General features: G+C 41.2%; 1 protein-coding gene across 7 annotated transcripts in view; it reads right to left on the bottom strand.

Moving 5' to 3' along the window:
• LOC139264547 (tensin-3-like) overlaps positions 1-15872 on the bottom strand; it is a 548053-nt gene that overhangs the window by 259836 nt on the left and 272345 nt on the right. For all 7 annotated transcript variants that reach the window (XM_070881176.1, XM_070881175.1, XM_070881177.1 and 4 more), the window contains one exon: positions 10402-10440. In XM_070881176.1, the coding sequence (XP_070737277.1) occupies positions 10402-10440 (39 nt within the window). The remainder of the gene's footprint in view (positions 1-10401; positions 10441-15872) is intronic.

Here is a 15872-nt window from a genome sequence, read left to right as displayed (position 1 = left end):
CACCGCGCACCGTGGCTGCAGTGTGCACCATCTACAAGATACACTGCAGCAACTCGCCAAGGATTCTTCGGCAGCACCTCCCAAACCCGCGACCTCTAACACCTAGGACAAGGGCAGTAGGCGCATGGAACACCACCACTTGAAAGTTACACACCATCCTGACATGGTGTTCCTTCATCATCACTGGATCAAAATCCTGGAACTCCCTCTCGAACAGAGAAGTGCAGAAAAAGTCTGAGTAAATATATAAGCTGAGGTTTCCCACTTCTGCACAAACCAGCCTGCAGTATTCTGCTCATTTACTTTCGAATAACGATATATCAGTAATTGAGGAAGCAATTTAAAAAATAATAATAATTAAACTTTATTCGGTAATTCAGTTTAAAAGAGCAGTGTCATCAAGGTGAATTATCTTGGAAGATTCTTCTTCTGTGTAAGTACACCAGTATGCATAGGTTATCATAGATTGTTACCATAGGTTTCAATCAGAGAAAAAAATAGTAGGGATAAAATGTAGGCACTGCAGTTAATACATTGTTGATTGCAGCATGAACTCAGGGTCACATCAACAGTTTCAGGAAGAGAATGTTCCAGAATTGGATCCAGCCCAAAAAGGCCGTGAAATAAAACCTCTTTTGGAATTCATCATTCAGCTGAATGTAATCATTTGACTCTTGTTCCTTATAATCATGTATTGTACAACTCATATGACTTATTCTAAGCACAATGATGTTAAGAGATAGTGAGTTACCCAATAGGTCAACTACAAATATCACTCATTAATAACCCAGGATTTTGTCCCAATAATTTGATGTTTGTCTTTCTTTTCTGCTGTCGCTCTAGGTCTGAGCTACTAACTCCCTTCTGCAAATGCAAAAACTGTATTAATTGTAGTATTTCTATTTCTGAAAATAAACACAACCCCAAGAGTGAGTTGTTAATGGTTAATGTCCCTAAAAAGTACAATAAATCTTTACATATAAATTATATATCATCTTAATTATCATATGGTACAGTCAAAGGATCCGCATCTGGAATACAGCATTCAGTTCTGGACAGGAAGGATTCCTTGGCCTTGGCGGGAGTGCAGCGCAGATTCACCAGACTGATACCGGAGCTGGAAGGGTTAATTTTTGAGGACAGGTTGCACAGACAAGGATTGTATTCTCTTGAATGAAGAAGAATAAGGGGTGATCTAATTAGGTGTTTATGATGATTAAAGGATTTGACAGGATAGATAGAGAAAAACTATTTCCTCCTGTCGGAGAGTCCAGAACATGAGGGCATAACCTGTTCAGGGTGATGTCAGGAAATACCTCTACATACAAATTGATGGTGGAAATCTGGAATTCGCCCTGTTAAATGGGAGCTAATTACCAGTCTCACACAGAGAAACCATAAGAATGGGTGACGTAGGAAACATTCATAGTATGCACTGAGGAATGTTTTCAAGATAGCAACAATAGTTCCAATGTCTGACTGAAGACTAGAATATTTTAATTGCATTTGAGAGCTTTCCCAGTGTCATGTGTCTATAGTAAGAGCAGAAGTAGGCCATTCAGCCCCTCGAAGCTTGTTCTATCATTTAATTAGATTATGGCTGATCGGTATCTGAACTCAATTTAACTACCTTTTGTCTAGGCTCGGTCAATTAAAAATTTCAAAATTAAGCTTAATAGATTTTTATTATTTAAGGGTATTAAGGGATCTATAACAAAAGGGGGGGGGGGCATCCCAGCACACTGTTGGAGGGATCCCGGTGCTGCAGTCGGTAAGTATAAAATGTTTTATTTATTGATTTTTAAAAAAATTATTAATTTTTTTGATTGATTTATTGGTTGATTTATTGATGTTTTTATCATTTATTATTGATGATGGCTCTTTATTTGTAAAACTGAAGTGTTTAATGTTTGTAAACTTCCCTTTAAACCCCACCCCCACCATTCCCTACACCTGATTTGTAACCTACGCCTGATTTTCTAAAGTGTAGACAAGGTTTTTTCCAGCATACAAAAATCTTCACTTACTCCATTCTAAGTTAGTTTGGAGTAAGTTTTCACTGCCGAAACTTTGAAAACAGGCGTAAGTGGCCAGACACGCCCCCTTTTGAAAAAAAAATTCTGTTCCAAAGTGAAACTGTTCGAACTGACTAGAACTGGAGCAAACTAAATGCCGAGAATTTGAATTTCTAAGATACTCCGTTCTACACCAGTTGCTCCAAAAAAATCAGGAGCAACTGAGGTCGAAACTTGGGCCCATAATTACTACAGATCATGAGTTTTATTGCAGCCCAAATGACTAATTTGTCCCAACAACCGATTCTGTTCCGTAATGACGACTACATGGCAGAGCTGTGCAACTACAAAATGACACCACCTAAAATGGAATACCAAAAGATAAGTAAATTCTGCTATATATTTTTAATGTGTTGCCATGCATTTCATAAGTCAATGCTATTAAGATAGTACATTAAAAAAAAATCATAACTCCTCCTCCTCTCCTGAAGGCACTGATTCCTTGCAGAGGTTCAGTACCAGGGTTCCCAACACCCTCACTGACCAGGCTAACCTGTGAGCCTAGACAGTGAATGTTCGTAGGCGACTCAAACATGGGGATGCTCCACTTACCTAACATTCACACATATTCACTTGCCAGCTAACGTCACTAAATAGTAATCTGGAACAACTCTTGGCTGAAATCAGCTAACAATATAGATCTGAATCGAATCTAGGACCTTCTTGTCTGTACTGCTCAACTGTACAAGATGTTCACCAAATGGAACTATTGAGAAAGCTACAAAAAGTAAGCTTTTACATGACAGCATATAAGAACATAAGAATTAGGACCAGGAGTAGGCCATCTAGCCTCTCGAGCCTGCTCCGCCATTCAACAAGATCATGGCTGATCTGGCCGTGGACTCAGCTCCACTTACCTGCCCGCTCCCCATAATCCTTAATTACTTTATTAGTTAAAAATCTATCTATCTGTGATTTGAATACATTCAATGAGCTAGCCTCAACTGCTTCCTTGGGCAGAGAATTCCACAGATTCACAACCCTCTGGGAGAAGAAATTCCTTCTCAACTCGGTTTTAAATTGGCTCCCCCGTATTTTGAGGCTGTGCCCCCTAGTTCTAGTCTCCCCGACCAGTGGAAACAACTTCTCTGCCTCTACCTTGTCTATCCCTATCATTATTTTAAATGTTTCAATAAGATCACCCCTCATCCTTCTGAACTCCAACGAGTAAAGACCCAGTCTACTCAATCTATCATCATAAGGTAACCCCCCTCATCTCCGGAATCAGCCTAGTGAATCATCTCTGTACCCCTTCCAAAGCTTGTATATCCTTCCTTAAGTAAGGTGACCAAAACTGCACGCAGTACTCCAGGTGCAGTATCACCAATACCCTATACAGTTGCAGCAGGACCTCACTGCTTTTGTACTCCATCCCTCTCGCAATGAAGGCCAACATTCCATTCGCCGTCCTGATTACCTGCTGCACCTGCAAACTAACTTTTTGGGATTCATGCACAAGGAACCCCAGGTCCCTCTGCACCGCAGCATGTTGTAATTTCTCCCCATTCAAATAATATTCCCTTTTACTGTTTTTTTTTCCCCAAGGTGGATGACCTCACATTTTCCGACATTGTATTCCATCTGCCAAACCTTAGCCCATTCGCTTAACCAATCTAAATCTCTTTGCAGCTTCTCTGTGTCCTCTACACAACCCGCTTTCCCACTAATCTTTGTGTCATCTGCAAATTTTGTGACACTACACTCTGTCCCCTCTGCCAGGTCATCTATGTATATTGTAAACAGTTGTGGTCCGAGCACCGATCCCTGTGGCACACCACTAACCACCGATTTCCAACCTGAAAAGGACCCATTTATCCCGACTCTCTGCTTTCTGTTAGCCAGCCAATTCTCGATCCATGTTAATACATTTCCTCTGACTCCGTGTACCTTTATCTTCTGCAGTAACCTTTTGTGTGGCACCTTATCGAATGCCTTTTGGAAATCTAAATACACCACATCCATCGGTACACCTCTATCCACCATGCTCGTTATATCCTCAAAGAATTCCAGTAAATTGTAAATTAGTTAATGATTTCCCCTTCATGAATCCATGTTGCGTTTGCTTGATTGCACTATTCCTATCTAGATGTCCCGCTATTTCTTCCTTAATGATAGCTTCAAGCCACAGATGTTAAACGAACCGGCCTATAGTTACCTGCCTTTTATCTGCCCCCTTTTTTAAACAGAGGCGTTACATTAGCTGCTTTCCAATCCGATGGTACCTCCCCAGAGTCCAGAGAATTTTGGTAGATTATAACAAATGCATCTGCTATAACTTCCGCCATTTCTTTTAATACCCTGGGATGAATTTCATCAGGACCAGGGCACTTGTCTACCTCGAGTCCCATTAGCCTGTCCAGCACTACCCCCCTAGTGATAGTGATTATCTCAAGGTCCTCCCTTCCCACATTCCCGTGACCAGCAATTTTTGGCATGGTTTTTGTGTCTTCCACTGTGAAGACCGAAGCAAAATACTTGTTTAAGGTCTCAGCCATTTCCACATTTCCCATTATTAAATCCCCCTTCTCATCTTCTAAGGGACCAACATTTACTTTGGTCACTCTTTTCCGTTTTATATATCGGTAAAAGCTTTTACTATCTGTTTTTATGTTTTGCGCAAGTTTACTTTCGTAATCTATCTTTCCTTTCTTTATTGCTTTCTTAGCCATTCTTTGCTGTCGTTTAAAATTTCCCAATCTTCTAGTTTCTCACTAATCTTGACCACCTTATTCGCATTGGTTTTTAATTTGATATTCTCCTTTATTTCCTTGGTTATCCACAGCTGGTTATCCCTTCTCTTACCGCCCTTCTTTTTCACTGGAATATATTTTTGTTGAGCACTATGAAAGAGCTCCTTAAAAGACCTCCACTGTTCCTCAATTGTGCCACCATTTAGTCTGTGTTTCCAGTCTACTTTAGCCAACTCTGCCCTCATCCCACTGTAGTCCCCTTTGTTTAAGCATAGTACGCTCGTTTGAAACACTACTTCCTCACCCTCAATCTGTATTATAAATTCAACCATACTGTGATCACTTATTCCGAGAGGATCTTTTACTAGGAGATCGTTTATTATTCCTGTCTCATTACACAGGACCAGATCTAAGATAGCTTGCTCCCTTGTAGGTTCTGTAACATACTGTTCTAAGAAACAATCCCGTATGCATTCTATGAATTCCTCCTCCAGGCTACCCCGTGCGATTTGATCAATCGATATGTAGGTTAAAGTCCCCCATGATTACTGCCGTTCCTTTTTCACATGCCTCCATTATTCCCTTGATTATTGTCCATCCCACCGTGAAGTTATTATTTGGGGGCCTATAAACTACGCCCACCAGTGACTTTTTCCCCTTACTGTCTCTAATCTCCACCCACAATGATTCAACATTTTGTTCATTAGAGCCAATATCGTCTCTCACAACTGCCCTGATATCATCCTTTATTGACAGAGCTACCCCACCTCCTTTCCCTTCTTGTCCATCTTTCCGAATTGTAAGATACTCCTGTATGTTTAATTCCCAGTCTTGGCCACCCTGCAACCACGTTTCTGTAATGAAGCACCATTTTATGGAGCCAAAGAATCAGGGGTGCCCACTACTACGTGCATTTGTGGAATCCTTCTGTATTGGCCTCACTGAATTTTAGGATATCAGAGTAAAATGGTGGCACACACATTACAGTAAAATTAAGCATTACTTTGAGCATTACAAAAACTAGAATCATTTCAGCCATTTGTGGTTGGTGTATGTAAGGGGCAAATATTTTGATTTTGTACATTGTGACTGTCTCGCACTGTTTTGGGATATTGTGCATTGTAATGGTTGTGGCAAGATCAGTCACCCTGAATTGATCAGAAGCTTGTGCCTCACACACCATGTTCTCACCGCATTGACTTCCTCTTTGACATACATGAGATATTTCATACTCCCACTGCGGGGGAAGGAGGAAAAAAAATACGTTTAATATTCACAATGGAAAATGTGGCTGAAATGTATTTTGCCAAGATAAATCCAATCTAACTAATTCTAGGCACAAGTCTTCAAGTAGATCAGCACTGGCATAAACGAGGGTTTTGAAATCCATGATGTGTCTATCTATCTATTATATCTTAAAAATGGCGAGTGGTCCCAGAATTGCAAAAGTGAAAGGGAAATGTTAAGTGACAAATTAAAGACACTGGGGTACATACCAGAGGGATTGACTCCCTTTTCTTCTAAAGAAGTTTAACCTTCCTCCAGAACACAAAACAGGAAAAACCATTGGTCTTTATTACACCTCGAGCCTCTTTCTCTCCATCACAATCATTGTTGCCCCTCTATTTTATCAATATTATTATGGTCATGATTCCTCTAGATGTTTCTCTCTTATTCAACTTGGGAGTTTCAATTGCTACTAAAGCAGAAGTGGTTCCATAGGGCATGCCCCAAAAGGAAGTCAGTTTTATATCAAATGTCAGCTATTTTTAATTATTAATGGAACTTTTGCAACAGCTGCTTTTGTATTAGCGTTGACATCCGTCCATATTAGTGCAAGAATACGTAAAGGATTGAGGCAGAGGCTACTGCATCTTTCAAGGGAAAGTAGATAAATATACAAAGGAGAAGAACATAAATATACAAAGGAGAAGCTTTGGGGAGATACCAGGGCAGTGATATTAGTTTTGATTTGCTCCAAAGAGGGCTCAGGCACGTTTGGAATGAATAGCCAGCCAGCTTCTGTGTTGTCAACTTCTATGGTGCCTTCATCGACATTGTACCAATCTACACTTGCCATTTTATATTGCAGTTTTGGTGCTTACCTGTTGCTCAGGAGAGCACTGTACCAATAGGAAAAGTACAGTCTTACAGCAGCAGGAGTTACAGGCGCAAGAGATAAAATACAGTGCCTCACATGGAGCTGCAAATCTGGACTCAAGATAAGCTCGGGATGGTATAAGCAGTCATAAACAGGTGTACCGATTGGCTGTTTGAGGTTGAAAAGTATGTAAACTTGCAGTAACAATATCATGCAGTAGCAGGAGCACCCTCAAGTGTCCGACTCAAGAACTGATACTACACTCACAATATAAACATATTTTTCTTTCCCCATTTCCCTCTAATGTATTCTTCACTTGTGATTCTGAAGGAAGCCATTGGCCACTCATTATGACATTCTCAGCATGGCTGTTTATGTCGGTGCTTTTTGACTACTGGTGTATGCACACACACACACACACACACACACACAAACAGAAGTCAAAATACCCTCCCTAAAAAGAGAGCCTAATTTGCCATGAGCCCGGTTTTAGATCTTACAGCCTGGTTTTTCAATAGGCTATCCAGAAATGTCTAAAATGCAAAAGGCTGTTTCTAAAAGCAGAAGTTCATTTCCTTCACCCCCACAGTACCTCTGGGGACCAAAGGTTACATTGAAAAACACAGGAGTACAAAACAACAACTTGCATATATATCGCGCCTTTAACATCGTAAAACATCCCAAGGTGCTTCACAGTTGTGCTATGAGACAAAACAAATAAATTTGACATCAAGTACATAAGAGGAAATTACGGCAGATGATCAAAAGCTTGGTCGAAGAGGTAGGTTTTAAGGAGCGTCTTAAAGGAGGAAAGAGAGGTAGAGAGGCGGAGAGCTATGGGCGGGGGAGTTCCAGAGCTTAGGGTCTCGGAAGCTGAAGGCACAGTTATAATCAAGGATTGTCAAGTGGGCAGAATTTGAGGAGCGCAGACATCTCGGGGGGTTGTGAGGCTGAAGGAGATTACAGAGATAGGGAGGGGCAAGGCCATGGAGGGATTTGTAAACAAGGATGAGAATTTTGAAATCAATGCATTGCTTAACCGGGAGCCAATGTAGGTCAGCGAGCACAGGCTTGATGGGTGAGCGGGACTTGGTGCGAGTTAGGGCACGGGCTGCCGAGTTTTGGATGACCTCAAGTTTAAATAGGGTAGAATGTGGGAGGCCAACCAGAAGTGCATTGGAGTAGTCAAGTCTACAGGTAACAAAGGCATGGATGAGGGTTTCAGCAGCAGAAGAGCTGAGGCAAGGGCAGAGACGGTCAATGTTAGAGGTGGAAATAGGCGGTTTTAGTTATGCGCAGATATGTGGTCGAAAGCTCATTTCAGGGTCAAATATGACACGTAGGTTGCGAACAGTCTAGTTCAGCCTCAGACAGATGCTAGAGAGAGGGACGGAGTCAGTGGCTAGAGAACGCAGTTTGTGGCGGGGACCAAAAACAATGGCTTCAGCTCATCCAGTATTGACAGTCTGACAAGTTAGAGACCACAAACGAAAAAAAAAATAAGTGCTGCTCACTGGTCGCACTAGCCTGACTCAATTTTCGAACGAGCCTCCAAATGGGATCCTAACACTCCTATCTGAAACAGGCAGGATCCTTACTTCAATATTTAAATCAGGGGTTCTGTACTTGTTTGAGGACCCCGGTGCGATTTTTTGTGGACCAAAGAGCAGCACTTGGTCCCTTATGTGGAGTAGCCTAACCAGCAGTACTTAAAAGGCAGCGCTCCAATTACAGAGCAACATTTTAAAATGTTAGTTTTGTAAGGAGCTCTAACTGACCCTGCAAGGCAAAGCAGTGGGGGCTTCTTGCTGTTCTGTGCTGACAAGTAGCATGGTCTTAGTTGGTAAAATCCAAAAATAGCCCTGTGAAGAGTGAACTCTGCAAATTGACAGAATGCAACATGAGAGTTTTCATCATTAGCAAATAAGCATAGGATTCAAAATATTTCTATCGCGTCCTTCATTGGGGTGTTTCAGTTTAAACCAAAAGACCAGTCTGTCAGTTATTAGGATATTTTTTCAGGTTTATACTTAAGTCATATAGCCTTGTGCTAAAAATAGAATAGACACATGCCATATTTGCGATTTATTGACCATATTTCCACAAAAAGGATTGGGAAATGAGTTCCTTATAATTGGTGTGTTTTACAATGCAATGGGTTGAAACAAATTTAAAATAAAGCACCTTAACAATTGGTATCCGGCATTGCCTCACTAAAATGTTTTGGATTCACCGACTGAAAGATTCAATAAGTGCACACAAGTCACGTGTGTGAAAGGTGCAATATGCAGTTTAGATCACAAGGAGGCACTATAGTTATACACCTGGGTTAAAGTATTGTCTGATGAGATATTAGGCAATATGAGGACACTCCTGAGCACAAAATGCTCAGACTCAGAGGGAGTCAACAGTACCAGCGAGCTGGAGAGAAAATCCAAGACCCGAAATTTGTAAGGAGATATTAATAATGAGACTGGGTGACACAGTGGGGTAGAGAAATACCCTTTCATCTCTGCAACCTGGGTTCAAATCTAGCACAAACTGATGATATTAAAGTCTCTTTATTCTCAAGATTGTAACTGATCCATGTGAACTGAGTTTGGCCAGTCTTGGTCCAGTTCCACAGCTGTCAGACATTACAAGTGTTCCAAAAATGTGTAATTATAGAAGAATATGGAAGCGGTAAATATTGGTTTTGATAGCCTTGAGCTCAGAAGTACAGGAGCTAGAAATAATGCCAGTTTTCAATACAGCAATCACAATTTGCAGCAAAATATACAACTCACTTAGAAACAATTTATTAATCACTATTCAGTCATGGGGATAATGTTTCAGCATTACATTAATATTTGGAATCAAGCTGTTAAAACTGTTAGTGTGTTTTTTGGGGAAGGGTCTAAATATAAATCCAGTTGCAATTTTGATCCATGGTTGACCATGGAATAATTGATTTCTGTTCCACAGGGTGAAAGGCCATATGAGTTACATAAATGGTGCTTCAGGCTGAAGCCAGTACTGATAAACAGAAAGCCAGAACACAAGACGCTGTCTTTGTCACTGGGGATTTATATGGTCCTGCAGGCATATGCTGCTCCTTAACATGCATTATGTTCCAGTATGTCTACCAAACAATGTTTTCATTCATCCAGATACAGATTTAAAGACCGAGTCCTATTAGTTCCCCTGGTCTCCAAACTGCTACTTAAGAGAAATGCGACATTCTACTGATCAGTTGACAAATGTGAGCTTTAATACTGGCACATGGCCAACAAACCTGCTTGCTTCTCTCTGCCTGTACTCACCTTTCCAATCATGTGACAATATCCAGTCCAAGGTCCCTAAACACGGTAGGTCTCAATGTAAAAATCAGCAGTCAGAGCACGTTGCCCCAACCTATCATCCTTCAGCCAATTACCATAATAAAGCAATACTGCTGTTCAGTTTTTCTTAATGTTTTCCAATTCAGTGATCGAAGCACCAGCTATTGTCAACAGTATTACCATGAAAAACAGCTAGAGAAGAAAGAACTACTCACCAGCTCATAGTTGACTGGGGGCAAACACGGTGTCACCACCTGGAAAGAAAAACAAACCAACAGATTTAATTTCAGTGCTTCAAGCCAAGTTGATGCGAAACAAATAATGCTTTCAGAACACTTCCACTTTGAAAACAAGTAACTTTCTCAAAAATCGCAATACCTGGACAGGGAAAAGGGCTATGTGTCCAACGCAGGAGGTAATAATGTTTTTTTAGGAATATATTAACCAGCTTGCAGCGCACCACCCACATCCTGATAAAAAGTCATTGTGTAATCTGGCCAGAACAAACTAACAAGGTAAATACATGCCTGGTCTGCCTTCTGTGACTAACTCCAAATGATCACATTTGTGTTCCTCAAGTACTTTTAACAAATTCTTACACCAGGCATATAGTGAGTTTCAATATGTAATGACCAATATTGGTCAATGATTTACCAGAGAGGAAAAATGTTTTCCTCCATGTTTAAAAGCTGCAACAAACAAGTAGCTGACTGAATGAAGGGCATCATCTATCATCACAGGAGATCTTTACATTTCCAGTAATCTGATATGCCTTGCTTTCCTAACATATTTTGCTTAAACCGATCCATGGGTGAGAAATATTTGAGTTTTCAGTTTATTTGTTATTTGTGACATGCTGTACTTTGTTTATTTTGTAATTTTGTGAAGACCAAGTACATGTTGTCCTGTTATGGCTGTAATTTCAGAAAGCTCAAAAAATATGAACCAATACCTCTATGGCCGGTTATCCTTTGGGCTGAGAACTTTGTGTTATAGTAGCGTAGAGAAACCCAAGAATGAGCTAAAGACTGAAATTCAATCTCAGGATTCAGATGGTGTTCTCACAACCTGGCACATCTGGATTCCTTGATTGATTACAAACTGCTCAGTTGGTAGCACTCTCAACTTTGGGAAGATTGTGGCTTCAAATCCCACTCCAAGATCTCAGCACATCATTTAGTCTGACACTTCAGGGCAGTACTAAAGGAATGCTGCATTGTACGAGACAGTTTTTCTGATGAGCTGTTAAACTGAGGTCCCATACACCTGTTTAGGTGGACATTAAAAACTGACCATAACCAGCTGGTCTTATAGACTCAACATGCGCTTCACTCAGCTCGATTTACTGGCACATTAATCAAAGCTTGATTTTTAAAGAGTGCCGCTGAGCTGAGCATTTATCAAGTGCATCAACAGCTGTCATAGTTAACATTTGGAAACGTGCTCAACTCCTAAATGGACGGGAAGAGTTAGAACACTGAAACTTCAAAACAAGTTAGTGATTAAAATGCCAATGAATAAAATAAGCTGACAGGAAAAGTGCTTTAGGCTGAAAAATCCCATGTGTTTGTTGTGGAATGATTGCCCCTCTTAAAATGACCAGCTCTAGCCATAGCATACAATGGGTATTCTCCTCCTCTTAGGCAGTCCCTCGAACCGAGGATGACTTGCTTCCACTCCAAAAAGGGATGAGTTCACAGGTGTTTCAATGAAGGACCTGATATTCCAGGTCCCGAACTACATCTTGAAGGGTGGAAAATGCCTGTGCTTGGATTTTTTTTTTTGGCTGCACACCAGCCACCACACAGGCTTGACAGAGCTAGGTCTTGGTCCAGTGACAAGGATTAACCAAGATGATTGGAGACCAGCTCTGCTGCATGGACCAAGTGCGCACCTATATGGCAGTGTGGGCTAGCCCGTGCTGCCCCTGGGCCCTTGCCGCGTCTGGGCCCGAACTCACGCCTCTCCTGGGCCCCAATCATATCGCTCTGCAATATCTCGCCGCCCCTTCGCCTCGACCTTGCCGCTCCTGCTGTACCTGCCCACGCTCCAATCAGCGGCCTTGATTTTGGTGACGTCCAATCCAGTTGCTCTTCTCTAAGTCGTCGCCCTCCTGCACCAGCTCACGCTGCTCCCTGAAGTGGCTCCACACTCTCGCCCCGGGCCGCCGCACCCCCGCTCCTTTTATAGCCCCGACCTGCAGCTGGTTACACATCTGCTGACATACACACTATAGGAAGGTGATTGTGTGGCCCAAGAAATGTGCGCACATATTTGGCCACATGGAACCTCTGTCTTTTCTCATTTGGAAACAATCTTTTCCAAATCCTTTCATTGCCTTTTGCACAAGTAGCTCATTAATAAACTGATTTGTATAAAGAGGAAAAAAACAAACTTGTCAATGAGGTACATTTGAAGTGCAGTCACTGTCCAGATGTAGGCAAATGCAGCAACCAATTTCTGCACAGCAAGGTTCCAAAAACAGCAACGAGATAAATGACAAGATAATCTGTTTCTATTAAGTGATGTTGTTTGAGGAATAAATGTTGGCCAGGACACCATGAGAACGCCCCTACTTTTCTTTGAATAGCGCATGGGAATTTTTACACTCACTTGAGAGGGTGACATATCATCCAAAATTCTGCACTTCCGACAGAGCAGCCAGCACTCCCTCTGCAGAGTACTGAAGTGGCAGCCTAGATTATGTGCTCAAGTCTCTGGAATGGGGCTTTTACCCCTGACCTTCTGACTCAGATGAGAGTATGATCACTGGCACCCAATACAGTACTAGGCACTGTGGGCTAGAAAGTGTCTGAAATATAACTTCCAAATGCCTGTTAAAACTCCACAAAAATCTGTACTTGAAACATTCTAGTTTCAAGTATAACCACTTCGGGTTTAGTTTGTATGTAGGAATCAATTTTTTCAAATGGAAAGCAGATGGATAAGAACATTTTGAGGCAATCAAGTCTCAGCCTCTCTTAGAAAAAGACTGCACATAATCTGACATAAATGTCAGCAAACTGACTCAATGCAAAAGAACATAAGAAATAGGAGCAGGAGTAGGCCATTTGGCCCCTTGAGCCTGCTCCGCCATTCAATATCATGGCTGATCTGATCACAGACTCAGCTCCACTTCCCTGCCCGCTCCCCATAATCCTTATTGCTCAAAAATCTGTCTATCTCCACCTTAAATATATTCAATGACCCAGCCTCCACAGCTCTCGGGGTAGAGAATTCCATAGATTTACAACCCTCAGAGAAGAAATTTCTCCTCGTCTCAGTTTTAAATGAGCAGCCCCTTATTCTAAGATTATGTCCCCTAGTTTTAATTTTCCCTATGTGGAAATATCCTCTCTGCATCCACCTTGTCGAGCCCCCTCATTATCATATAAGTTTCAATAAGATCACCTCTCATTCTTCTGAACTCCAATGAATATAGGCTCAATCTATCTTCATAAGTCAACCCCCTCATCTCCGGAATCAATCCAATGAACCTTCTCTGAATAGCCTCCAACACAAGTATATCCTTCCTTAAATACAGAGACCAAAACTGTACGCAGTATTCCAGATGTGGCCTCACCAATACCCTGTCGATTTGTAGCAGGATCTCTCTGCTTTTATACTCTATCCCCCTTGCAATAAAGACCAACATTCCACTTGCCTTCCCGCTCACTTGTTGTACCTGCATACTCACTTTTTGTGTTTCATGCACAAGGACCCCCATAAACAAATGCTCATTTATTATGAATTAATAAATCCTGTTCACCACCACTACACTCCTCAATGTGTATATCGAAATATAATTATCTGTCATTCAAGTCAGTGAAACCTGACAATAGCAACTGCATTTTCATTGATCAAGTTGTCAACAGTTAAAGCCACGTGGATTAAATCAGTAGTTTCAGACCTTTAACATTTTTTAGATATAAAACAGCCCGACTGAACAGGATTGGGAGAAGGAACATAAGATTTTTGAATCCAGTGCTTTATTTCATGCATAATGCAACAAGGCAAAATTCTGGAACCTGCTCGAAATGGTTTCCTTTCGAAATTTCTGAATAATGTCAAAGAATATATTTTTTACGAGGTGCAAAGTTGCTTTTACTGTTGCATGGCATGTAAAGCTACAGAAGAGAGAAAATGAAAACAGAAAAGTGTAGAGTACCTTTCACAAATATGCTGTACCATGAAATGATCAGATGTGTTTTACCACCCACAACTCTCTCAAATGCTTACGCAGGTAATCAATCTGAGACACATCACTATGGGGAAATGGAGAGTAAAGCAAAGATGCTTGCCCATAGGAAGGAAGGAAAAATTCAAAGGACAATTTTCTCTTTCTGCTCTCACACACCTCCTAGTTGACAGTTTCAAAGCACCTTCAGAAAGTGCATCCGGGAGGGCGCTGAGCTCCTCGAGTCTCATCGCCAAGAGCGTCCAGAAATCAAGCGCAGGCAACAGAAAGAGCGCGCGGCAAACCAGTCCCACCCACTCCTTCCCTCAACTGTGGCTCTCGTATTGGGCTATGCAGCCACCCAAGAACTCATGTTAAGAGTGGAAGCAAGTCTTCCTCGACTCCGAGGGACTGCCTATGATGATTACAATGCCGCCTATCTTTGTGTCACTGGCAAACTTGGATTTGTGACTTTCTATCCCATCATCTAAGTAGTTAATAAATACTGTGAATTGTTGCGACCCCAATATAGATCCCTACGGGATACCACTAGTCACATCCTACCAATTAGAGTACCTGCCCATTATCCCTACTCTCTGCCTACTGTCACTCAGCCAATATCCTAACCAGGTCAATAGTTTGCCTTCAGAAGCAGTGAGCTTCAAGTTCAGCTAACAGTCCCTTAAGAGGGACTTTATCTAATGCCTTCTGGAAGTCCATACAAATAGCATCCATAGATATTCCTACGCTTTAGTCACCTCTTCAAAAAATTCAACCAGATTTGTGAGGCTTGACCTACCTGTTACAATCGATGCTGGCTTTCCCTGATCAGCTGAAAATGTTCAAGCTGTTCAGTCACTCTATCCTTAATTACAGACAGCAGTAATTTCCAGAAAACAGATGGTAGGTTAATTAGTCGATAATCCTCTGGTTTCCCTCTCTCACCTTTTTTAAATAATGGAGTAACATATGCAATTTTCCAATCTAAAGGAATGGTTCCCAATCAAGGGAACTTTGGAAGATTATCGTTAGGGCATTTGCACTGCTTTCACCTACTTCCTTTAAAAACCATCGGGTCCTGAGGATTTGTCACTCTTTAGTGCCATTATTTTCTTCATTACTGTTATTTTGCTTACGTTAATTTTATTCAGTCCCTGTCCCTGATTCAATATCAGTTTCCTTGGGATTTCTGGCATGCTATCATCTTCCTCTACTGTAAAGACTGATGCAAAGTAATTATTCAACATGTCAGCCATTTCTTTATTTTCATTTACAATATCACTCATCAGTTTTCAAAGGGTTCACACATTGCTCCTGACCATCTCTCTTTCCTAATTAATTTTTGTGTTGATTTTGATAGCCCTTACAAGTTTATTTTCATACTCCCTTTTTGTAGCTCTTACTATCTGTTTCGTCACCTTTGGAATCTCTCCCAGTCGCCAGGATCTGTGCTATTTTCTGCAGTTTTATAATGTATTTTTCTTTTAGTTTTATGTTGTCTCTTACCTC

This window comes from Pristiophorus japonicus, chromosome 5 (assembly GCF_044704955.1).
Source record: "Pristiophorus japonicus isolate sPriJap1 chromosome 5, sPriJap1.hap1, whole genome shotgun sequence".
Taxonomy (NCBI): Eukaryota; Metazoa; Chordata; class Chondrichthyes; family Pristiophoridae; genus Pristiophorus; species Pristiophorus japonicus.
The sequence above is the reverse complement of the archived record's forward strand: the minus strand, read 5'-3'. Positions and strand labels throughout refer to the sequence as shown.